This window comes from Gopherus flavomarginatus, chromosome 3, assembly GCF_025201925.1.
Source record: "Gopherus flavomarginatus isolate rGopFla2 chromosome 3, rGopFla2.mat.asm, whole genome shotgun sequence".
NCBI classification, from domain to species: Eukaryota; Metazoa; Chordata; order Testudines; family Testudinidae; genus Gopherus; species Gopherus flavomarginatus.
In genome coordinates this window covers 92,323,746-92,350,704 of record NC_066619.1, presented here as the reverse complement: position 1 = coordinate 92,350,704, position 26,959 = coordinate 92,323,746, and the positions used below count along the sequence as shown (strand labels likewise).

At 42.3% G+C, this 26,959-nt stretch overlaps 1 protein-coding gene across 2 annotated transcripts in view; it reads right to left on the bottom strand.

Annotated features, from left to right (window-relative positions):
* The window catches only part of GKAP1 (G kinase anchoring protein 1), a 51,653-nt gene that overhangs the window by 14,699 nt on the left and 9,995 nt on the right, over positions 1-26,959 (bottom strand). For both annotated transcript variants that reach the window (XM_050945923.1, XM_050945924.1), the window contains exons 2-5: positions 19,851-20,122; positions 14,666-14,809; positions 3,618-3,695; positions 787-910 (exon numbers count right to left, since the gene is read on the bottom strand). In XM_050945923.1, coding sequence (XP_050801880.1) covers positions 787-910; positions 3,618-3,695; positions 14,666-14,809; positions 19,851-20,069 — 565 coding nt within the window. In that variant the 5' untranslated portion in view covers positions 20,070-20,122. The remainder of the gene's footprint in view (positions 1-786; positions 911-3,617; positions 3,696-14,665; positions 14,810-19,850; positions 20,123-26,959) is intronic.

Below are 26,959 nucleotides of genomic sequence, written 5' to 3'. Positions count from 1 at the left end.
ACCAACATCTATAATTTGTTCAGACTCTCATCCTTCGTGGGTGTTTTATTGTTTGTTTCTTGGTTTATTTTTAAAATCAACCCACATTTAATAAAATACTGGGAACTTAGATAAGTGCTTAGAATATTTTTTAAATAGACCTTTGATTCAATAGTACTTTTTCTCTTTCCAGATCCTACCACTGTTTCTCTGCTAAAGGCAGGAGCCACTGCTCTGAAGACAACAGGAACAAACCAGCACCCAAAGAATTTTCAAAGAATGTACAAGCTGCTGTGGTAAGCAATATTTCCCCCTCCCTTAACTCTTCTTCCCCTAAAGAGCCAGCTTTGGGTGCAAAGGGCAACTGCCACTGTCTGGGAAACAAAGGGAACAGCAAGGCAACAAGTACAACGAAGTTAGGAGTGAAGAGTTTTTCCTCGAGTGATCCTGGACCATTGCAAGATGCTGCTTACTGCAACAGGTTCAGTACTTCTTCATACCCCAGCAGCTGAATACTTCTCTCATTTGCTTCTCTCCTTAGCTAAACTGATTAGTCCACATTAAAAATAATAAGATTCAGGATACATAAAGTTAGATTTAGAGCTATCAGAACACAGTGTTTAGTTTACTTGTTTCTAACATTGTTCAGTGAATATTATATTTAAATACAGTGTTCGTGAACTGAGACTTTGGAAATGCAGAGTTTCAGTATAGACGGTGTTTTGTTATTAAAAGTATATGTCATAGTAATTCCAAAGAATTAAACATTTGGTTTGTAAAGAAATATTTAAACATAAAAATGCATACCTATATTAATGTCTGACTGAAAATCTTTGAGAGACACTGTGAGAGGTTTGTCTTTTCCCTGCTGGTTCTTTCTTTTCTCTTTCTTATTTGCTGACTTTGAGGGAGGTGAAGCATTTTCAGAGTCCTGAAAGGAATAAAACCCCACTGATTACACTATTTTACTCTAATGAATAAACCAATTAGTAATTTAATTGCTCTAAAGCTGAGGTCCCCAAACTGTGGGACATGCCACCTTAGGGGGGTGCAGAGGAACATTTGGGAACATGCAGAAGGCCCAGGCCAGCCCCCCTGGGGGCACGGGAGGATGGACCACCCAGTCCTGTCCCACCCCCAGCTTTGCTTTGGCCCCACCCCCAGCCACGGTCATGGCTCCCGGACCTGAGCCTGGCCCTATTCCCAGCCTCAGCATGGCTCCACACTCAGCCAGGGGCCAGCTGCTGACCCCACAGTGGCCTGGCTGTGGCTTCACTCCCATCCCCACCCTCGGCCCCTGGCTGCGACTCCGTTCCCGGCCTGAGGCAGAGGCTGGTGGACGAGCCGCACTTGGATGAGGGCTGAGCAGCCGGCCCCCAACCTCTGTTCCCTTCCCAGACCTGCTCTCAGACCCACCTCCAGCCCCCTTACTCCTGTCCATGTCATGCCCAACCCCACTCTCAGCCCCAGAAGGGTTGGGGGGCACATATCCCTCAAATGTTTGGGTACCACTGCTCGAAAGTTTTGTATTCTTAAGGCAAAAAATGACAGTACACAAACAAAGCCCTTGGTCTAAAACAATTTGACAGCTTTTAGTAGACATCTTTCTCGCTCTGTACTCCAATTAGCCTAAAGAAACAACCGTGTTCTTTAAACCGATATAGCGATTCACAAACAGTACAATGAATTGTCAGCCTACTACCCAACACCTCGATAAAATGTTATCTAAAAATCAATTTGGTATAATATAAACAAAAAGTACTGTAATACAGTAGTGTCACAATCAATTATACATGCTTTAAAAATAAACATCTGCTTGACATTTACTCTCAATATCCCTAGTCATTCATATAGCAGCAGACTGCCAATATTCTATGATCATGCTCTAGCCAACTGACATTATTGCTTAAATGAAATTAGACAGAGGTTTACAGAGTTCTTTTTAAGCCTGAGGTTCTGTTTTCTTAAATGTGCCATTACACTGAAAAGAGTAAAGTGTGATTTGAAGGTTTTACCTAAACAGAAATAGTTATATAGAAAATAAATAAAGCAGGGGAAAAACATAAAAACGAGCTCTGATGTTCTGTATCAGCTGCTCTCAGCCGGGCACTGCCTGATAGCTGGTTTCAGGGGGTCCACAAAGCAGGTCAGCATTAGACTGGTTGGAGCCAAGGGCAGGAAGTTCAGAGCCCCCCAGCATCCCATGGAGCAAGAGTCTCACCCCCGGCCCCCAGCTGAAGCCTAGAGCGCCCCCCTCACCACTCGCGGCTGAAGCCCAGAGCTATGTCTCTTACCCACCCCAGATGTGGGGGGAGGGAGGGGCTCAGAAAGATAGAGGTTTAGAAACCCTGTTCTATACTATGAGACTACAATATAAACAGCTACTAGATTTTAAATTTACTAGCATATACAAAGTTCTCCCAAACTGCTAAAGAATTAGCTTTACTTGCAATTCATGCAGATGCCATTTGGACTCAAGAGCAAATCCCCAACAGCTATGCTTAAAGACTAAATCTTTGCTTGCCTGAACTTAAACATGCATTTTAAAATGAAGTTAAAATTGGAAGTTAAAACTAAACTGTAATTTAAGAACTTTAACTTAATTGTGGGGATTCCCTTCTAACAAACAAAAAACCTCTGTGAAGTCTTAGTTTGTCCAACAGAAGTACGAGACACTACTAAATGCTGACACTCGAAGCAAAAAAATGAACATGTGCCATTTTTGCTTTTTCTTCTGTATAATTTAAAGGTTTTTGTTTTTCTAAACTTCCCTACTTGTTTTTCACAGTAGAAATTCAGGACTTATCAGTACTTTCTCTCCTGGAACACTATGTAGATGACTGGAGAACTAGCAAGACAACAATACAAGTACCAAAGAAGGTATACCTAACCAGTTGAGAAGGAATTTTTAGTCAGCCTGTTCTAAACTGTTATCTATTTAAGTCAAATAACTGAAACAATTGGGAGGAAAAATGTTAAAGATTCAACATGCCTACCACTTCAATTCAGACCTAAAAAAGATCCTCTTCCCCTTCAGTTCTATGATCCTCTAAGACCACCTCTCCAGGGACTACACCAAGATCAAAAAATAAAGTAAAACAAAAACACACACTTGCACACAGACGCCTACATGGAACAAGGCTTAGCAGTCTTATTATTTCTAAGGTGAAAACAAATGTCTTTATATATCAAAGAAGCAAAGAGGGTACAAACTCATTTGCCCCGTTGGCAGGTCATCTTTAATATTCTCAAACTGTAATATGGCTTCAAGTATCAGAGGGGTAGCCATGTTAGTCTGGATCTGTAAAAGCAGCAAAGAATCCTGTGGCACCTTATAGATTAACAGACGTTTTGGAGCATGAGCTTTCGTGGGTAAATTCACGTTTAGGTGAATTCACCTGAACGTCTGTTAGTCTATAAGGTGCCACAGGATTCTTTGCTGTAATATGGCTGTTTGTGGTTTCCCTCACCTCTCTAATGATTCTCTCAATTCTTAGTAGATCTTTGGGTATTAAGAAACTAAAGAGTTAGTTTACATGAAATTTTGCGGAAACCAAATTATTAATCTCCTTTATCCAGAACTCAATAAAGGTCAAAAACTTGCACAATTTTCAGATCAGGATGAAGCCAGCAAATACCTTTTTGTGCTCTTCATATTCCAGTTTGCTTAGCAGTAATGCCTTTTCAAGATCTGCTTCAAACATTTCAGATGTCAGCTGAAGAAATAAGATTAAGACAAAAAACTCATGACAGATTTTTGTTTTTATTAATAAAAAGCAAAACCAGCTTTCAATTGCACACCTTTAAAACTTAATTTTAGCCTATGGAATGTTACAGCTGCTGTCAACACACTCTTGGTAAAATGATGAAATGCACCAGTAAGAATGACTAAATACATTTGTACAACAGTTGGTAGAATATCTTATTGGTTGAAACACATTTTGTTAAATAAAAGTCTGTGACTGAAACTATGCACTACTTAGTCACTAAAGGGAAAGGTAAGTTCTCTTTTTTTTTTTTCAAATTGCATTTGTTCAAAATGCTTGCTTGTAACTTAGATCTTGAGGTTCTGCATGCAGAAGCTTGTTGATTTTAATGCCTAAAATATCAACAAGTAGGACAGGGGTAAGAAGAGCCTCTCAAAAGCAAAGAAGAGACCAGGCCAAGACTAATCTGATAGCATTCTTTGATAGGATAACGAGCCTTGTGGGTAAGGGAGAAGCAGTGGATGTGATATACCTAGACTTTAGTAAGGCATTTGATACGGTCTCGCATGATATTCTTATAGATAAACTAGGAAAGTATAACTTAGATGGGGCTACTATAAGGTGGGTGCATAACTGGCTGGATAACCGTACTCAGAGAGTAGTTATTAATGGCTCCCAATCCTGCTGGAAAGGTATAACAAGTGGGATTCCGCAGAGGTCTGTTTTGGGACCGGCTCTGTTCAATATCTTCATCAACAATTTAGATGTTGGCATAGAAAGTACGCTTATTAAGTTTGCGGACGATACCAAACTGGGAGGGATTGCAACTGCTTTGGAGGACAGGGTCAAAATTCAAAATGATCTGGACAAATTGGAGAAATGGTCTGAGGTAAACAGAATGAAGTTCAATAAAGATAAATGCAAAGTGCTCCACTTAGGAAGGAACAATCAGTTTCACAAATACAGAATGGGAAGAGACTGTCTAGGAAGGAGTATGGCAGAAAGAGATCTAGGGGTCATAGTGGACCACAAGCTTAATGAGTCAACAGTGTGATACTGTTGCAAAAAAAGCAAACGTGATTCTGGGATGCATTAACAGGTGTGTTGTAAACAAGACACGAGAAGTCATTCTTCCGCTTTACTCTGCGCTGGTTAGGCCTCAGCTGGAGTATTGTGTCCAGTTCTGGGCACTGCATTTCAAGAAAGATGTGGAGAAATTGGAGAGGGTCCAGAGAAGAGCAACAAGAATGATTAAAGGTCTTGAGAACATGACCTATGAAGGAAGGCTGAAGGAATTGGGTTTGTTTAGTTTGGAAAAGAGAAGACTGAGAGGGGACATGATAGCAGTTTTCAGGTATCTAACAGGGTGTCATAAGGAGGAGGGAGAAAACTTGTTCACCTTAGCCTCCAATAATAGAACAAAAAGCAATGGGCTTAAACTGCAGCAAGGGAGATTTAGGTTGGACGTTAGGAAAAAGTTCCTAACTGTCAGGGTAGTTAAACACTGGAATAGATTGCCTAGGGAAGTTGTGGAATCTCCATCCCTGGAGATATTTAAGAGTAGGTTAGATAAATGTCTATTAGGGATGGTCTAGAGAGTATTTGGTCCTGACATGAGGGCAGGGGACTGGACTCGATGACCTCTCGAGGTCCCTTCCAATCCTAGAGTCTATGAGTCTATGAGGGGAGCTTTAGTCTTGATGGAGTTTCTTGGGACGTGGGATAAAAGGGGAATTGAAATTTTGTATGTGGGGACTGAAAAGAAAAGAAAGTAGTAAGAGTTGCTTAGCAAAGGTAGAGAGGTAACATCTGATTTTATAACATGGTGGCATGGCAGAGGGGTAGCTGAGTTTTGTTTAGAGCACTGTATTAATCTTCATGGGAAAAGAAGGTGAGCCAAAAAAAAAATACACCCAAGCCAATACAAACTTATTGAATGGGGGACACAGATAGGTTGAAGGTAAGCAGAGGTAGGGATTCACCTGGATTCAGGGTATTGGTGGATCAGAAGGAGGTTGGAAAAACTGCAGTGTGCACACAGCAGTAATATAAACAAACATGCATACCTCAGATGTAACTGATTATAATACATCTCTAAAAATGTAGCAGTTTGTTTGCATCAGATATTATTCCTTTAAATGGTTCCCAAATTATCAGAGCAATCCCCAGTGTGATGAATAAGCAAATATTATCATGTTTCTTAGTTTGTCTTTGCCTGTTCATTCCACTACTCTTCTCTTTCATCTGTCATTTGTCTGTTCTTTGAGTTGCAATTAGGATGTTTTTAGTCATTAAGGATTAAACTTGAAGTCTCTAACTCACAATTTAAGGACTTCAGAAACTCAGCCAGAGATTATGGTTCTATTAATGGGTGGATGAGGTTCTATAGCCTGCAATGTGCAGGATGTCAGACTAGATGATCATGATGGTCTCTTTGGCCTTAAAGTCTGTGAGTCTTTGCACATTCTTAGCTCAATTTGATCAAATTATAAATGCTACTTGAGCCATTTTTATGTTTTAGGGATAGCATACAACATTCTTGAATATGATAACTGTGCCCTTAAAGAACTTACAGGGTTTCAGGAGACACAGATTATTTAAAATACATGGTTTATGCAATCCTCCAAAGATCTTGGTTCTCAACCTATTTAGCACTGTAGGATGCATGGCTCACAATAGTGAGCTAAGAGCCTCTCCTTTTGACTTAGTCCTTGAACACAATCATATAAATACCCGCTCAACAGGAGGCAAGGACATGAGTGAGACTGCCAGTATGCAGGTATCTCTGTGCTATTACTCTAAAGAATTTGTTTATTCTATGGCTACAATTTAGTAGCAATTGTACAACAGAATCTGAGCCTGAGCAAGAAGGATGTCTACCAAAAAAAAAAAAAAAAAAAAAAAAAAAAAAAAAAAAAAAAAAAAATCAAGGCACAGTGATTGCCGTGAAAAATTCAAGTAATGAAAAAAGAAGGAAGGGATGGAGGTCGAAGGGGGGGGCTAAAGTTATAAAAAGGCAATGCTTTACATGGATGTGGAAGTTAATACTGTAAGGGTACGTCTACACTATGAGATTATTCCGATTTTACATAAACCGGTTTTATAAAACAGATTGTATAAAGTTGAGTGCACGCGGCTAAACTAAGTACATTAATTCGGCGGTGTGCGTCCATGGTCCGAGGCTAGCGTCGATTTCCGGAGCGTTGCACTGTGGGTAGCTATTCCGTAGCTATCCCATAGTTTCTGCAGTCTCCTCCACCCCTTAGAATTCTGGGTTGAGAGCCCAGTGGCTGATGGGGCAAAAATCATTGTCACGGGTGGTTCTGGGTAAACGTCGTCACTCATTCCTTCCTCCGGGAAAGCAACAGTAGACAATCATTATTATTATTATTTCGTGCCCTTTTTCCCTGGATTGCCCTGGCAGACACCATAGCACAGCAACCATGGAGCCCGTTCAGCTATTTTTTTTTTTTTTTTTTTTTTTTTTTTTTACAGTCACCGTATGTGTACTGGATGCCGCGGACAGAGGCGATACTCCAGCGCTACACAGCAGCATTCATTTGCTTTTGCATGATAGCAGAGACGGTTATCAGTCGTTCTGTACCATCTGCTGCTGGTGTAAATTGGCAATGAGATGACAGGTATCTGTCCTTCTGTACTGTCTGCTGCTATCATGGGTGCCCTTGGCTGAGATCGGCTGAGGGCGCAAAGGCAAAACTGGGAATGACTCCCCGAGTCAATCCCTCCTTTATGGTTTCTAAAAATAGAGTCAGTCCTGCCTAGAATATGGGGCAAGTGTGCTTGAGAACCAGTGTATCAGAGAGCACAGCTGCTCCGTGTCACATCCCGCAGAAATGATGAGCTACATGCCATTCCCGGGGGGTGCCCCTGCAACAACCCCACCTGTTGCTTCCCTCCTCCTCCCCCAACCTTCCTGGGCTACCGGGGCAGTGTCCCCATTTGTGTCATGAAGTTATAAAGAATGCAGGAATAAGAAACAGTGACTTGTTAGTGAGATAAAATGAGGGGGAGGCAGCCTCCCCGTGCTATGACAGTCCAGGCAGGACATTAAGCGGTGCGGGGGAGAAGAGCCCAGCATGCCGCTGCTATGATAGTCCAGGCAGTACAGAATCTTTTTTTTACACAGGAAAGGGAGGGGGCTGATGGAGCTCAGCCCCCAGTTGCTATGATGAGGACAGTTACCAGCCGTTCTGTCCCATCTACTGGGAATGACCAGGAATCATTCCTATTTTTACCCAGGCGCCCCCAGCCGACCTCACCTGAGGCAAGCCAGGAGCATTCATGGGCTGATGGTGATGACAGATATCAGTCATATTGTACCGTCTGCCACCGGGGAGGGGAGAAGAGCGGATAGTGCTCTTTACTGCTGCAGCATCGCCTCTACCACCAGCACTCAGTAGACATAGGGTGACACCGAAATAAGTCAAGAAACGATTTCTTTCCCTTTTCTTTCACGTGCTGGGGGGAGGGAGTAAATTGACGAGCTATACCCTGAACCACGGTGGACAATGTGTTTGAACCTACAGGCATTGGAAGCTCAGCCAAGAATGCAAATACTTTTCGGAGACTGCTGGGGACTGTGGGATAGCTGGAGTCCTCAGTACCCCCTCCCTCCCTCCATGAGCGTCCATTTGATTCTTTGGCTTTCCGTTATGCTTGTCACGCAGCACTGTGTAGCCTGGAGATTTTTTTCAAACACTTTGGCATTTCGTCTTCTGTAATGGAGCTCTGATAGAACAGATTTGTCTCCCCATACAGTGATCAGATCCAGTATCTCCCGTACGGTCCATGCTGGAGCTCTTTTTGGATTTGGGACTGCATCGCCACCTGTGCTGATCAGAGCTCCATGCTAGGCAAACAGGAAATGTAATTCAAAAGTTTGCGGGGCTTTTCCTGTTTACCTGGCCTCTGCATCTGAGTTCAGATTGCTGTCCAGAGTGGTCACAGTGGTGCACTGTGCGATACCGCCCGGAGGCCAATACCGTCGATTTGCAGCCACACTAACCCTAATTCAATATGGTAATACTGATTTTAGCACTACTCCTCTCGTTGGGGAGGAGTACAGAAACCGATTTAAAGAGCCCTTTATATCGATATAAAGGGCCTCGAAGTGTGGACGGGTGCGCCGTCAAATTGGTTTAACGCTGCTAAAATCAGTTTCAACGCGTAGTGTAGACCAGGTCTATCTCCTTAAATGTTTGTACAGAGAGTCTAGCACAAAAGAGCCCAAGTAGTTATTGGAGCTAAGTACTACTGCAATATGAATGCTATCACTAAATGTCAATAATTTAACCATAGAATTAGGCCATCCTGGGGCTCCTAGTGTGAGGACAATCCTCTTGGGTTATGTCACCAGAAATCCTTTACCAACTTTAGGATCTTGTAATTCTATTACTAGTTAAATATTTTCCATATACTGTGGGAGCAGTATTTTAACAAATTTACAATTTAAACATTTACACTGCAGTTGAGATTTAAACTGGAAGACTAATGGCTACATCCTCTACTGTAAAATAACTTTAGCAAATTTACTGAAAATATTTAGGTATTCTTGTGGTTAGTCTCAAAATCCACATGACAAAGTACACCTGTACCCCGATAGAACGCTGTCCTCGGGAGCCAAAAAATCTTACCGCGTTATAGGTGAAACTGCATTATATCGGACTTGCTTTGATCCACCGGAGTGCGCAGCACCGCCCCATCCCGGAGCGGTGCTTTACCATGTTATATCTGAATTCGTGTTATATCGGGTCACGTTATATTGGGGTAGAGGTGTATAAACTAACTAAGGTCTCTCCTTCAGCCTTCTTTTTGGTCCAGTATCCCTTTTTCCTCAAAAATCTTCCCCATCCCTCATTCTAACAGGCTACCTAGCTCTAAAGAGCCAATTGAATACACTGCAGCACTGGCAGGCATTACTGGCAGCAGCTACAAACAGTGCTTAAGTTTCTAAATTAAGGAATAGTTTTAAATACATGTTTTATAATAAAACTTTGTAATAATTAGACAGAGCATATGCAATCTACCTATACTTGTTAAGGATACTCAACCCGTGTACACCTTGCACCAATACTCCAAATTGTCTCCAAGGTTCAATTTAAGATAGCTTGCAGTAGTGTGCACTACAAACATATTCCTAGTGGTGGCCCCCCATCAGTTTCTGGAGAAACTCATCTTTCATTCAAAGAAATTGTGGTTCTGGGTGGAGTTTTCAGAAGTGCTTAAGTTATTTCGGAGTCTAAATTCCACCAACTTTGGCTCCTAAGTGACTTAGGTGAATTGGAAAGTTTTACCCTCTAGCTCTTGCAGTAGCCAAGAAAAGCCTACAAGATATAAGACAGCAGACAGCATAGTGACAGAAGTAAACTACTTAATTTTTGTAATGGGATGTTAACTCTGCAACCTAATGAGGACAATGTTACATTTTTAGCTATTTCACTACTGATGAGCTTAGAAAAAACAACACCTAGTTATTCAGGTATTGTGGGCAGAGCATGTGCCAGGAGCATCACAACTCCCCATCCTCTACTGTGATCCCTCACAATTGCTTAAAATTTGACAGTGTGCTCAATACAATACTACATACACAAACAGTTCGTGCTCTGATCTCAAAAACTGCAATTGCCTCTATTTATGATATTCTCTACTACCCACTAGTGAAAAAGTGTCTTATCATGGCCCCAAAGTCAGAGTGGTATATTTCAGGACACTGGCAAAACCATGAAATTACTTTTCAAAGTGAAAGGAAAACCCAAGACAACTTTATAACCTATAGGCCTCTAGAATGCAAATGAATTAAGAATCAACTGTATGTCCACCATCCAGTCCCACTGTTCAATAATACATTCATAAATACTTAAACAAGGGTTAATATATTTCTCCTCTTTTATAATAATGAGGGCAGAGACATGCGGCTTGTAAGCTTCATGCAATTCTCCAAAGCACTTTATAGTCACTACTACATTGCTTGATATACCAACCATCTAATCAGAAGGCACAGGCAGGCTGAAAAAATAGATACCTTTTCTTTTGTTTTTTTTTGTTTTTGTTTGGTTTTTTTTTTGGGGGGGGGGTCTCCTGACATCACAGTATTAACAACTTTCAACAATTTATTATCCACCAAATGTTGCCCTCACTTAATGCTTGATCATCTTCCAAAATGGGATTTCTGAAATTCTTCCACGTTGTTGACTCACAGATTGAAAATCTCTCTACATGTCAATAAAATCCAGGTAGCTGTCAATAGAGGCGTTTAACCTAGCTCCTGAACTTCACACAGACCTTTTAAAGACATGCCACCATCAATACTGACCCCTTACGGGGACCTTACACGTGTACAGGGGTATCTCAAAATGCATAATTCATAGAGAATTGTGATGTCGCCAACTCTGTATGAAACAGTTTTCTTATAAAAGGAGAAAACACACTCAGATATCTTGATACTCAATAACCAAAGCCACCAGATCATCACGTGCCTATTAGTAAATGTTGTAAAGAGTTTCATACAAGCTCTCCCTATTCTAGAACAAGGAAAAAAATGTAAAAACACACACTTAATGTGAGATGTAAAAACAAAATGGCATTGCACTAAATAGTAAAATAAATTTTGACATTCTATAAATCAACAAAATATGTAGGTGAAGTACTGAACTACCATAATCAGCAAAGGAACAGTTTTAATTATGAATGTTTCTCCTACTGACATCATTGGGAGGAAAGGCACATCAATCAGTTAAGAAAATGTATGGTTTTTCAAATGGTCTTACCTCAAGGCTAAAACGTTTGTAATATTTTGAAGCCATCACAATTCTTAGTGTAATTTCTGCCTTTGGTAGTTCTACCAAGAGGAATCATGGTAAAAAGGTCTCAATGGCACTCACTGCACACACAGACACTCACTCTATAGTAGCCTCTGCTTTATTACATTTTTAAATGTTGGTGACCCCTAGCTCTATAGAGAATACTTACTTTTGGTAAATATATCAACCAAGAAAAATAGGGATATCTATTGCAATTAATAAGTATCTTATGTTGACAGATGTGACAGTCCTCATACCCTTGTGGCTTGTTGGGTGCGCTGCTCTTCAAGAGATTTGGATTTGAGAGTGAACTCAGCACATCAGAAGACCAAGAATAAACCAACTGAAATGCTCTTTTGATAATAAGAGTGATAACAAAGATGCTTCAAAAGATTTTTATGGAACAGAAAATCTTTAAAATATGAGATTTAAGTGAAAAGATTGAGCAAAGCAGGAGATTCTATCTCACATCTTCCAGTAGACATTAAGAGCAAAAGAGCAAACTATCTCATTGCGTAGGGGGAAGTATGGCAAGAGACTATCCTGACTTAACCAGGAGATCTGCAATGATCTAAAAATCAAAAGAGTCCTACAAAAAGTGGAAACTAGATCACATTACAAAGGATGAACAAACAAGTATGTAGGGACAAAATTAGAAAGGCCAGGACACAAAACGAGATCGAACTAGCAAGAGAGACAAAGGATAAAAAGAAAACATTCTACAAATACATTAGAAGCAAGAGAAAGACCAAGGACAGGGCAGGCCCCGTTACTCAATGAGCAGGGGAAAACAAGAACAGAAAATGTGGAAATGGCAGAGATGCTTAATGACTTCTTTGTTTCAATTTTCACCAAGAAGGTTGATGCTGATTGGACATCTAACATCGTGAATGCCAGTGAAAATGAGGTAGGATCAGAAGCTAAAATAGGGAAAGAACAAGTTAAAAATTACTTAGACAAGTTAGAAATCTTCAAGACACCAGGGCTTGATGAAAAATATTCTAGAATACTCCAGGAGCTGACTGAGAAGATGTCCGAGCCATTAGCTATTATCTTCAATTATCTTTGAAAAGCTGGAGAGATTCCAGAAGACTGGAAAAGGGCAAATACAGTGCCAATCTATAAAAAGGGAAATCAGGACAACCCAGGGAATTACAGACCAGTCAGGTTAACTTCTGTACCCGGAAAGATAATGGAGCAAATAATTGGTAAACATCTAGAAGATAATAAGATGATAAGTAACAGTCTGCATGGATTTGTCAAGAACAAATTGTGTCAAACCAACCTGATAGCTTTCTTCAGCAAGGTAACAAGCCTTGTGGATAGGAGGAAGTGGTACATGTGGTATATCTTGACTTCAGTAAAGCTTTTGATACTGTCTCACATGACCTTCTCATATACAAACTAGGGAAATGCAACCTAGATGGAGCTACTATAAAGTGGGTGCATAACTGGTTGGAAAACCGTTTCCAGAGAGTAGTTATCAGTGGTTCAGTTATGCTGGAAGGGCATAACGAGTGGGGTCCTGCAAGGATCAGTTCTGGGTCCAGTTCCGGTCAATATCTTCATCAATAATTTAGGTAATGGCATAGAGAGTACACTTACAAAGTTTGTGTACGATACCAAGCTAGGAGAGGTTGCAAGTGCTTTGGTGGATAGGATAATAATTCAAAATGATCTGGACAAACTGGAGAAATGGTCTGAAGTGAAAAGGATGAAATTCAATAAGGACAAATGCAAAGTAATCCACTTAGGAAGGAACAATCAGTTGCACACATACAAAATGGGAAATGACTGCCTAGGAAGGAGTACTGTGGAATGGGATCTGGGGGCATAGTGAATCACATGCTAAATCTGAGTCAACAATGTAATGCTGTTGCCAAAAAAAAGCAAACATCATTCTGGGATGTATTAGCAGGAGTGTTGTAAGCAAGACATGAGAAGTAATTCTTCTACTCTACTCTGCGCTGATTAGGCCACAACTGGAGTATTGTGTCCAGTTCTCAGGAAAGATGTGGACAAATTGGAGAAAGTCCAGGGAAGAGCAACAAAAGTGATTAAAGGTCTAGAAATCATGACTTATGAGGGAAGACTGAAAACATTGGGTTTGTTTAATCTGGAAAATAGAAGACTGAGAGGGGACACGATAACAATTTTCAAGTACATAAACGATTGTTACAAGGAGGACAGAGAAAAATTCTTCTTCTTAACCTCTGAGGATGGGACAAGAAGCAATGGGCTTAAATTACAGAAAGGGAGATTTCAGTTGGACATTAGGAAAAACTTCCTAACTGTCAGGGTGGTTAAGCACTGGAATAAAGTGCTTAGGGAGGTTGTGGAATCTCTATCATTGGAGATTTTTAAGAGCAGATTAGAAAAACACCTGTCAGGGATGATCTAGATCAGTGGTTCTTAACCTGGGGTGCACGCGCCCTTTCTGGAGATGCAAGATGACCTTTCTGGGGGTGCAAGACATGCCAGATTTTTTCTGAAGGTAAATCATTGAAAACACAAATTAAGCACAGGCATGTACATACAACTACTTTGTTTCATCAAACCTCTGTGTTTATTAACATTATACATTTTTTTTAACAATTACTATAATATACAAACAAAAGCTATATCTAGGTTTAAGGGCGCAAGAATATATTTTGAGAACCAAAGGAATGCAGGCTGCAGTAAAGGTTAAGAACCACTGGTCTAGATAATACTTAGTCCTGCCATAAGTGCCAGGGATTAGACTAGATGACCTCTCAGGATCCCTTCCAGTCCTATGATTAAAATTTTTTGCTTGCACTGTTGTAGCCACATTGACTCAGGGTATTAGAGAGACAAGGTTGGAGAGGTAATATATTTTATGGGACCAACTTCTGCTGGTGAACGAGACAATCTTTTAATCTACACAAGCTCTTCTTTGAATGTCCAGAAGAACACTGTGTAGCTCAAAAGCTTGTCTCTTTCACCAACAGAAGTTTGACAATAAAAGATATTACCTTACCCACCCTGCCTCATTAAAATTTTTGGAAGATTAATGAAAATCCTCCAAGCTGCTTTGAAAAATCTCAGCCATAGCTATTTCTCTCACACATTTACCTTTGAAGTTACTTACTTACTCTGCAAAGCACCCCAAGTAAAGTCATTTGATAAAGCAAGCTGTACCTGTTCATCTCTTTGTCTCCACTCTTGCCAATTTTCTTCCTGAGAGTCTTTCTGCACTGGGCTGTGCAATGTTTGTTCATGTTGAGACAGACAGCCTCCATGCGAGGATTTCTGAGGAATCTTTTTAAAAGCAAGATTTCGAAGCTGCAAAGCAAGAGCCAGGAATATAAATCAATGGTGTTGCTATTTATTAGAATATTATTGATTATACAGAAACAATATGCCAATTGGGCTATCATCTTAGACATTTAGGCCATGTCTACTCTACCCCTTATGTTGCCAAAACTTATGTCACCCAGGGATGAAAAAACACACCCCGAGCAATGCAAGTTTCGCCAGCATAAGTGGTACAGTGCACAGCACTATGTTGGCAGGAGAGCTTTTCATGCCAACATAGTTACTGCTGCTTTTAGGGGGTGATTTATGTCAACAGGGGAGCTCTCTCCCTTTGGCATAGGGCAGCTACACGAGAGACCTTACTGCAGCACAGAGCCGCTTGTAAAGGCTCTAGTGTAGACATAGCCTTAGGATCTGCCTATAACTTACATTCATTTCACCAATTACTTAAACCAATACAGTCAAAGTAGTTTTAATAGCTGATAATGCTGATATTTGCAATAGTTTAATGTTTGCAGTGTCAGACTCAGGATATTAGAAAGACAAGGTGAGTGAGGTAATACCTTTTATTGGACCAACTTCTGTTGGTGAAAAAGACAAGCTTTCGAGTACACAGCTTTTAAGTCACAAGTGGGCAAAGTTTTTGGCCTGAGGGCCACATCAGGTTTCTGAAATTGTATGGAACACTGGTTAGGAGAGGCAGTGCTTCCCCGAACTGCCAGGCGTGGACCGGCCCCCGCTCCTATCAACCCCCCACTTCTCACTCCCTGATGCCCCACCCCCACCCCTCGGACTCCTGCTCCATCCAACCCACCCTGTTGCCTGTCCCGACCGCTGCCTCATCCACCCCTCCCTGTCCCCTGATCGCCCCCAGACTCCCCACCCCTGACTGCCCTCCACCATCCCATCCAACTCCTCCTCTCCTTCCTGACTGCCCCCTGGGGACTCCTGCCCCATCCAACCACCCCTTCTCCCTGACCACCCCCAGAGCCCCTGCCCCTGACTGCCCCCTGGCCTCCCCATCCAACCCCCCTCTCCTTCCTGACTGCCCTCCCAGGACCCCTGCCCCCATTCAACCCCCCTATTTCCTACCCTCTGACCACCCGACCCCTATCCACCCCTGCCCCATCCACTCCTCCCTGTCCCCTGATCGCCCCCGGACCCCCACACAACCCCTCCTCTCCTTCCTGATTGCCACCCCGGGACCCCTGCCCCCATTCCACTCCCCTGTTCCCTGCCCCGACCCCTATCCACACCCCCACCCCCTGACCACCAACCCGAACTCCCCTGCCCTCTATCCAACACCTCCTGCTCCCTGCCCCTTACCACACTGCCTGGAGCACCGGTGTCTGGCAGTGCTACAGCTGTGCCATCCAGAGCATCAGGTCAGGCTGGCTCTGCAGCTGTGTATCAGGTAAGAGCTCATAGCCCCGCCACCCCGGCACACTGAGATGGGGCTGCGGGGGAGGAGCCGGGGGCTAGCCTCCCGGGACAGGAGCTCAGGGGCTGGGCAGGAGGGATCCACAGGCTGGATGTGGCCCCTGGGCTGTAGTTTGCCCACCTCTGTCTTAAGTCAAGCATGTGCTAAGTACTACATCAATCTGGGAGCAGTTACTTTTATAATTGTTTTCTGGTATGTGACTACCATAATGATAGATGACTAAGAAGTACCATAGACAACTACAGAATAATACGTTGAAAAGTAACATTAAAGATTCTCCAACTCAAAAGCAAGGAATTTCACAGTTCACATTTAAAGTGCATAGATGACCTCCCAGCCGTAATTTCACACTAAGTTTCATTACTCTCTCCTGTTTTTATTTTATAAAAAAAGTGCTCAGACATAGGAAATACAATAACAAAAAGCTCAGTTGTGTATTTTCACGAACAGAAGTCAATTCCAGATGTTTCAAAGACAGACTTAAGACCCCCACAATGCAACTAATTCTGAAATGCTGTTTCACCGGGAGATGGGGAAATACAATTTTTCTGGACCCCATATGTCATACATCTGACTCTGACGCTTACAATTTTATTGTAGGTAGCGTAACATTAGATGTTATTTTCACTCTAATTAATAATTCTTAAATATAAAGATGGTGCTGATAATGTTGGATCAGCAAGGCTAGGCACTTACCAAAAAACCAGAAAATGTTCAAGTTAAAATTGCACGAAAACCACAGTTTAAAAAACACATTTGTCCAAAGTTGTTTTACCTACTATTCTTACAAGTAGGTATTAAGATTAGACTAATCCTTTCGGAATTTTTTTTTAAATAATACTTCTAATTCTTCCTACTTTTTCAATTTTATAATGTGTCAAAGAGGTAACTGTTCCAGACAGGAGACACTAACAAGGAGACTGAGTAGGTGGACCAGATGTTGCTGCACCAGAAAGGAGTAGTTTGAGGCTGCCAAGCATTGCACTTCTATACTGTCCCTTGGATCTAAGATTAAGAGGCCCTATATCAGGGACAACAAGGCTTCAGGAAAAAAAAAGTGTGAATCTAACAGACTCAGGGCTTGGATCCAAGGAGACTCCAGGGATATTTCTCTTTGCAAGGCCTGTATAGGCTTGGTGGATAGTACCAGAGAAGCCAGTATGAAGGCTCCTTAGATACAGCCAATGGTTCTAGCCATCTTATGAATATTCAGAAGGACTCTCAGATCCCCTTGAATCACAGGATGCTATCAGTGTCAAGGGACAACCAGAACTCAACTCCTGCACTAAGTCCCTGACCCAAAGGAAAGATTGTTGCTTCCCACTGGATCCCTGTACATCTATGCTTTTTTCCTGGTAAATGGAGGTGCTGAGAAGATGTGAGATCCCTTGGAGAACTCTGCTGCTCTCCTTGAGGAAACTGTACCATAATAGCTAAGTCTGAAAAATTAAAGCTCTTGAATCTGGACAAGGCAAATTCTTCTTTGCCAAGAGGACTTTTTTTTTTTTTTGGAAGAGATAGTGAATATCATTCTAAGAGTTGAACAATCTGAATCTGCAACTCTTCCCACAGGAGATTCTCTGAAATGCAAAGGTTTCCATAAAGTCTACAGTCGTTTTCCCTACAAGCTGGTGTGAAGACAAATTGTAAACAAAGTAAACAAATTGAACATCCCATCCTCAAGTGACCTTCTCCTGGGCATTATAGACACAGGATGCCTTGGTCCATGTCCAACATTACATCAGCACAAGAGCATTTCATGAACACTAGCTTCTCCCCCTCCCCCCCCAGATCTGCATGGCTGGCTTCACTATAGGAAGCTTTGTTTACATTTGTAAGATTTTCCAAGTGAATATTTTCAGCAACTTAACCATCAAAAAGTTTAACTAAGAAAACTGTCCCAATGCTGGGAAAAGGGATGGGTTCCAAGTTCACTGAAGCTAGTAGAAAGAGAAACTGAGGGATGGTCAGGTTATGGGGCTTTTTATTCGATCAATTCTAGGACATAAGATCCAAAGCGTTCTTTTAAAGAGTTCCACTACTCATCTCATATATAAGTCCTACAATCTGAATCTGCACTGGCAATGTATACATTACTAGCAAGTATCCTCTTTCCTTTTTACATGAGCTGACACTATTATACTAACTACTTTAAAGGGCATTTAAAAAAATACTATCAACATACATATCCTTTGATGGAACAAGGAAATACAAGCATGTTATTATGAATGGGTCTTGCCTCATTTCAGAAATGAGATGCCAAGATATTTCTAGGTTATTGTTTTTTACCTTTAAAAGAACTGAAGTGTAGCTGTGCTTCCCTAATTTCATTTTTAAAATATGGGAAGGTCCTGCTAAATAATTTGGAACTTTCAATGAATAAAAGTGTTTACGTAAGTGTTTTTTTCCAATAAGTATTCACCACTTCCTCACTGCAGCCCTTCTGCAACTCATGTGGATATCTATCTCACAAGGCAAGAGTTTTGCAGAAGTTCTCCCGTATAGTCTAGATCTCTTTCTAGAAGTAGCAGAATCCTACAGAAGACTAATGGAAATAGGAGATCCAATTTTGAGGGAAACTATTAGTATTACCAGTGAGGGAGGTTGGTGAGGAAGCTAACAGCAGTGCTTAATTTGTAATGAAAGAAGTGCCAAGACTGAAGCAATTTTTTCCCTTTCATACTTTAGGCAGCAAATCCAGAGGTGCTCGGGCTGTGAACTGCCAAGTCTAGAGGTGTCGGGGCTCAGACCTGGCAAGCCCTGGAAAACCGCCACAGTGTGGTGAATGGTAAAGAGTCACCAAACAGCAACCTGAAAAGAGCACTGGATGGAGTTGCCAGGAGCGAGGAAGAAACCACAGGCTTCTTACCATAATGGGTCAGCAATCAAAGCTTTTGGCACTAAAAATACTAATAAGAAAGGAGCAGCACAATCATACCTTGCCCTCCTCTATACTGTCAGAAGCTACCTTCCATCCTGCTGCTCTCCAGCCTTTAAAATAAGAAACCTCCGGTCCTTCCTCCATTTGCTTCCTGCTTAGCATTACATCCTTTACTGGCTTCAGCTGTACTCAACAGCCTCTGCTCCTTTACATTTTAGTTTAGAAACAACTATTCCAGGTCAAAGCGAATCCGCAACATCCCTCGTTACTAGCCCCACAACTTATGATTCTACCAACTTGTTCCAAGGCCTCTCCATTCCTTTCTGTATGTAAAGAAAAAAAACCTATTGGAACTACAAGAAGCCAGCTCCCACTTCCTAAGATGAATGTTTCCCTGTCTCCTGCTGAATAAGGTCTGCAAACAGGAAATGGGGATATATAAGAAACCAAATTATTTTCATTTAAATATATAAATCTAATTGTTTGATTAGTCAAGAACCTCCCACATTTAAAGAAGCATAGTTATGACTGAACTCTAACAAAGTTTTAAGGAAAAAATTTAGTTTTTAAATAATACCTTTTAATTACTATAAACTGAAATTTGTTTTTTTACAAAAGTAACATGTCAAAAGCAACAAAAATAGCCACATTACTCAGCTAACAGATGAACAATTTACCCAAGGCATACGGGTATCTGGCATAACTGCACACCTTGTATGTTACTGAAAATATAACAGCCTCTCTACCTCATTAGCCTCGCTCTGCTGCTGTTCCTTCTTTTTTCTCCTCTTTTCTTTCTTCTTCTCATTTGTAGTTGATTTTCCCCCTGAAGATTGAGACTTCCCAGCACCTCGACCACTTCTTCCCTTTCCAGTCTCTGAATCAGAGCCACTACCACTATCCACTTGTAACAGAGCAAAGCGAGATGCAGTAGTGGGAACTGAACTGATTACAGCTGAGGCCATTGTATGGTTTGAGATTATTTTGAGGATGACTTCTTATTCAAAGAAAATGCTTCCTGGGAATGTAGCAACAAAAGAAAGAATAAAGGAATCACACTATTCTGCTGTACAAAAACTTTTTGCAATAGCACATGCCTTCACATCAACAATTCTGACAGGTCAATTATCCAGGCTTTATGTAATTTTGGGGCAATAGACTTCAGGATAAATTAGTGACTTATTATACTTTTGAATTAACTATTTTGATAGTTTAATAATTATAATGTAATGTTTAATATTAATATATGAACAAAAACAATGAAAGTGAAGGTTGCTTACCAGTAACTGGAGTTCTTTGAGATAAGCCACTATGCACATTTACACTTTTAGAAGATGTAGCAACAATGCAGCAAACAGAATCTTCTCAAAGCAGTGCCCATTGTGGCACCTGCCTGCTTCTCTCACTGCTCCTAATGTTTTGGGAGCCAGAGAATAAAAGTGGCTGAGACACCCCTATAGCCTCAGCTCCTTTCACCTGAACCTAAAAGTCCAGCAAAGAGACAAGATTCCAGGAAAGGAAAGCGGGTGGCCAGATAGTATGAATTTGTAGAGGCAAGCTCATCTCAAAGAACTCCAGTTATTGGTAAATAACCTCTCTCTCTTCTTCAAGGAGCTGCTGTACATTGCCACTTCTTAGAAGTTTAGCAAGCAGTATTCTCCCCCACAGAAAGCTTAGCTGAGGAGTTCTAGGTGAATAAAGATTGTAATACTGTTCTCCCAAACTTTGCACCAGATCTTGAGGCTAAATGTAGGGAGTAAAGTTTTGTAAATGTGTGTAATGAGCTTTAAGTTGCTGTCCTACAGATTTCAATTATGTGAATGCATCTAAGACATACCATCAAAGTCACATTTATCCTAATGTAGAGGCTCCTTGAAGAAGAAACAAAGGTTATTTACCAGTAACTGGAAGGGAGGGGCGCGATGAGGTAATCTGGTGATGGGAGGAGCTGGCGAAGGCCCAGGAGGGGACTCTGTCTGACAAATGAAGCAAATGGGCTCTGTGCAGGAGATCTCAGTCAGCAAGACCCAGGCTCCTCCAACTGCCACAGCTGCAGCAGCCACCAACCAGCAGTTACTGGCAAGGACTCTGCAAGTGGGAAGCAGAAGGCTGCATCCCAGGAGTACTACCCTCCCTGTCGAAAGGGGCCCAATCTTGACCCCAGCCCTTAGCACTGAGTGATGTTTCCCAAGGGTACCCAGGATTGTGAGGCCCTTCGCTACCACCTGCCCTTAGCACGAGGGAGTTTTGTCTGCCTGCTGCGGATCAGCTCCCTGACTCCACCAAATTCTGGCAAACACAAGCACTGCCTTCAACATCTCCGCAGGCCTCACTGTCTCTGTCTAGGTTGGCAATAGGCATACTCCACCCCCCTAGTCCTCCAAATGTCCCTCTGGAGTGCTCAGCCCCTGTTCCACTGGACACTCAGATCCTCTGCCCCCAAAGAACCCAGCTCACAAGAAAACTCAGGATCAGCACTCTGCTTAACACACAACCCTTAGATTATTTATAGTGAAAACAAGAATAAGATTATTATCAAAGTAGAGAGATTCAAATGATTATAAGTAAGATGATTGGAAACAAATGGTTACATAAAAAACAGAAACATACACACTTTCTAGAGTGTGAATTTAAGTCAGAGGACATTCCCATATCTGAGGATAGCTTACCCCAAGTCTTTTCCCCCAGTGTTTTCAACTAGGATCGCTGAGATCCCTCTTTCACAAGATCAAGCCTGAAGGCAGTTTGTCTTCACAAGTATGCCAGTCTCTCTCTCTGCACCCTCAGATGTACAATAGACCAGACTAGACCTTTGATCTTCACCTGAAAACAGGATTCTCATCTCCCTCCCCACCCCCTTACCTCTTCCTGTTAATCTCCCTTCTGAAAAATCTACAAACTCTTCATTAGCATTTGACTCACTATGCTAATACACCTCTGTTGTAAGACATTCAATACACAATGGTCCATCAGGGAGACAAGAGTCTCACACTTCCCACCTGGAGAAGTTTGTCTCACAACACGGTAACTTTTAGTGACTTGCCTTTAACTACAAGGCCTAGAGAACATAATTTTCAGCTTGAATAAATAACTCCTCATATTCTTTCTATACATACATCTCCCAATGATTATGACAACCAGTGTGACACATGCTTTCAGTGAAGACCTGACATGACTCGTTTTTGGTGTACCCCTTTGTGAGCCGGCATCAAGAGGTTCTTGAGTCACACACAGCCCCAGAGCAGAGCTCCCGTCCCCCATGCTAGATACAGCCAGGCTGAAGGCCTGGGGTTAGGAGGAGGCTGTATCCAACAGGTGTAACAGTCCTCCGGGTGCAGCCTTCTCCCCTCTTAACCTTTGCCTCTTCAGCACAGCCCCATTTGCTTTCCCTTTGCAGTAGGGGGATCAGGATGGGAAAGGAGCCGGGTCCCAGCAGTTGAAACCGACTGCTGCAGGGAGCAGGCTTGCTTCCTCAACTGCCCCATAGGTATTACATCTCCCCAAGACTGTTGGTACTGGGCTCCACTCTCCTCTGCATATCAGTGCTTGAGTTATGCGGGTAGGGGGGTAAATGGGCCCTTAAGGATGCAGATGGTTGTGAAGGCAGGAAGGGGTGAGGTGCCAATATATATCTTGGGTGGCTCCTGTGCTGACATGCTCTGCATTGCCAAGCCAAGCCCAGCTGCAGCAAGACTGTCTTCTCCCTTCTGCCCTGCCTCCTTCTTCCTTACCTGTTAATCTCCACCTTCTGCCCACCTTCTCGCCTACCTCTCCCTGCCTGCCCCCCCTACTTAACCCTCTTCCCCTGCCTCCCCTAAGCTACCCCTAACTCCATCTCCCGTTACCCGACTCTCTCCCCTACTCAATAAGTCCCCTTCTGCCTGCCACTATCCCTGACATCCCCTAACTGCCTTTTGCCCCATCTCCACCTACTGCCTTTGCCTTTAACCTGCCTTTCCCTGATTTCTACACCCAGACAACATTCCCTAGCTCCCCTGCTCATCTCCACCTACACTAAACAGTGCCATCCCCATCTCTGCCCCCTCTCTTCAGCTGACCCCCCCCCCGAAACCACAGACCCTCTCTTCCCCAGGACTAGGCTTTTACCCCCTAACTCCTTTGGTTCCCTATGGTGACAGCTCCCATTCTCTCACCTCTTTCAGGTTCCCCAGACCTTCACTCCACCCCCTGGTCCCCACCACCCAGCTCACCCAGCCCCCAACCTCCTCTGTGCCCCTGATATCTTTTCCCATCTCTATTCCCAGCTGGTCAATGGAGGAGTTGTGGCCAGTATGGCCTGAGCTGATCGCTGCATAGCAACTGGCCAGGACACTGAGCAGTGCCTTTTGCTTCCTGCCAGGATGAAGAGGTTTGTTCAGCACTGGGCAGCATGAGAGCCTGGGATCTGCCAATGAAGCACCAACCCCAGACAGAGGGATCTGCTGTGGTCAGGGAAAACCCTTCCCCACTACACGAAGGGCAAGTGCTGGGATCCTTGATCACTCCAGCAGACTCCTGCTCTCTCTACAGACCATTCCCAAATGCATTCTCACTCCCCCCACCAAGGGATAGTGGCACCTGCTGATGTTCTCCTTGTAGCTCTTGGCCTTGCTGCTGGCCCAGGAGGAAGTAGTAGGGAGGCAAAAACATCCCCCACTCTCACATGCCTTTGAATAAGTCAGAAGTGGAGTAGCCCCTTAAAGTATTAAGGGGGGGCTGGACTCCCCAAATTTACCCTTAATGTGAGCACTGCCAACTGCTGTACTTCATTTATTTATAGACAATTTCCTGGTTTTTAATTGTTTGAATAAAACCCAATACATTCTGGGAAATGAAACTAAATAAAAACATTTTAAAAATTAAAGGTCTTACTGGTTAGGAGGCAGATTTGTTTTCTTGTTGTTGTTTCTTCAAAATATTGTTGATAAAAATAAGAATTCCCCTTCAGAAAAATCCTGTTGCAGCCATTACACATGGGTTTTGTCCCACAGATCTTAAGATTACCTGTGCATAATATCAATGTGCTCCTGCCACATCAGCACTCCCTAGTTCCAGCACTACATAACTCACGTGAATGTGACATTTCACTCAAATGGCCTTTCAGTGTGGAGAGACCAGTTGCTTTGATGTTTGATAAGAGTGAATGAATGGAGCATTTTTTGAAGTGTATGATGCTGATCCTTCGAAAGGAACAAAAGAAAAAACAGGAGATATGACCTTTCCTACTTGAACTTGGGATTCACATTTACTGGTTCTGATGAAAATCCTCAACCACAGCATGTTATTTGTGCTCAAGTTCTTGCTCAGGACAGTATGAAACCAAGCAAACTAAAATGTCACTTCAGACATGCCCTCAAAGAAAAATCATGAGATTTTTTTTTTCCTGATGAAAGGTCTTTCAACTGAAAGGACAGATGAAGATAACAGAAGAATGCAGTGCTACCCTCCCAAAGCACTTGTAGCATCCTATGCTGTCTCATAACAAATAGCAAGAAGTAGAGAATCTCATACAATCGGTGAAAGTCTTCTGTTACTATCAGCAATTGAAATGGCATCAATAGCAGGTGGAAGAAAAACTGCTGACCAGCGAAACCTTAACCCACTATCTGACAACACGGACAGCTGCAGAACTATGGGTAGGGCAGCAGACGTCGAGGAGCAACCAATTGAAGTAGTAAGGCAAAATCCTTTTTTCATACTACAAATTGATGTGAGTACTGACTATGCCAACGCAGTACAAAGGAGGGTTTTTGTTCAATATACAAGCTCATCTGAGATCAAAGGGGACTTTAGTTTGCTATTCTGTCCCAATAAGAACTACTGCTGAGAAACTTCAAAATTTTAGACCGATACATGACAGATAAAAAATATCAAATGGAATTGTAGTGTTGAAATGTGTACAGATGGGGCAAAAGCCACGACTGGATGCAGTAGTGAGCTTACTGCTCAGGTGAACGCTGTTGGACCACACTGTATATGGTGCCATTGTTGTATGCACAGGGAAGCACCAGCCACAAAAGTGATACCAAACGAATCTCTCAATTCCTTGAGGTTATGTTTTTGATCAACTCTGAATCACCACTTCACCATTACTTCCCTGAGCAGGACTTCAAGGTTTTACTGGATTATTGGACAACACAACACATTTGACAAACTCAATGAACTTAACCCTTCTTTGCAAGATAAGAACTGTAATGAACATTTGAATTATGCACAAAAAAGTACATAGCTTTGCCAAAAAATTTTGCTCTTTGGAGTAGCTATGTGCTGCAAGACAATGCAGTCATGTGCCTGACATGGTCTTCTGCCATTATGGACTGTGAAATGTTGGTCCTAGAAGTTAAAGATATAATTCTGGAACATTTGTGTCAGTTTTGCACACAATTCAGAAATACATTCCCAAAAGCGAGGCAAACGAATTGCAGGATATCATAGAAATGTAGGGGTGGAACCGACCTCAAGAGTCCAAAATCTTCCTTGCTCCAGATTAAGCCCACTACTTCTTGTTCTACTGATCTTCAGTGGACGTGGAGAACAACTGATCGTAGTCCTCTTTATAACAGCCCTTTTACTTTACGGCTTATCAGGTCCCCCCTCAGTTTTCTGTTCTCAAGACTAAATATGCCAATTTTTTAACATCTCCTCATAGGTCAGATTTTCTAAAATTTATATAATTTTTGTTGCTCTCCTTCTGGCAGCTATGCCCGTGGAGGTGGGTTTTTTAAGAGTGCTGGGAGCACAGGTTTTTTTTAGAACATTGGGCTGTGACCACACAAGCCACTTTAAAGCATTGCCGTGGCAGCACTTTAGCGTTGCCAGCGTAGACTAGCCGTAACTCTCTGGAAGGCTTTTTCACTTGTATAAAGTTATTCAGGGATCCCCTCCCCTCCCCTCCTGCCACCCCTTGCAGCAGGTCATGGGACCCTCAAGAAGGGGAAGAGGCGGTGGGGGAGGGGCACCATGGCCCAGGTGTAGGGTGGCTGCACTAGGGGCTGTCTGACCATGTTGTTGACTCAGTTTGTGATCCACTATAACCCCCTAGATCAGTGGTTCTCAAACTTTTGTACTGGTGACCCCTTTCACATAGCAAGCCTCTGAGTGCAACCCCCTCTTTTAAATTGAAAGCACTTTTTTATATATTTAACATAATTATAAATGCTGGAGGCAAAGCAGGGTTTGGGGTAGAGGCTGACAGCTTAGGACCGCCTCCCGTCCCATGTAAAAACCTTGCGAACCCCTGAGGGGTCTCAACCCTCACTTTGAGAACCCCTGCCCTAGATCCTTTTCAGCACTACCACCTAACCAGTTATTTCCCATTTTGTAGTTGTGCATTTGATTGTTCCTTCTTAAGTGTAGCACTTTGCACATACCTTCATTGAAATTTATCTCACTGATTTCAGAACAATTCTCCAATTAGTCGGGGTCATTTTGAATTCTAATCCTGGTTCAAAGCCTGCTTCAAAGGACATTTTCAGAGCACTTTATATTGATGGTAATCTTGCCTTTTGCTATTAAGGAGAAACTGTCTGACACAGCTGTTAACTCTATTTTGAGAGATGATTTTAAAATCATGCCTGTTGATCAGTTCCAGCTCTTAATTCAAAAACAATTCCATGAATTGTCTTAAACGGCCATCAAAATACTTGTTCACTTTGGAAATCTGAGTGAAATGAGTTTTTCTTTGCCTATTTGCATCAAAGGTAAGTATAAAAGCTGCTTGAACATAGAGACTGATCTGCAGTTGAAACGCTCAGAAATCAGATCAGGACTGCACAAACTGTGTGCTAGCAAACAGGCTAATCCTACTCACGGAGACAAAGATGGGTCACCAAGTATTCTTTTATGTTCATGGTTA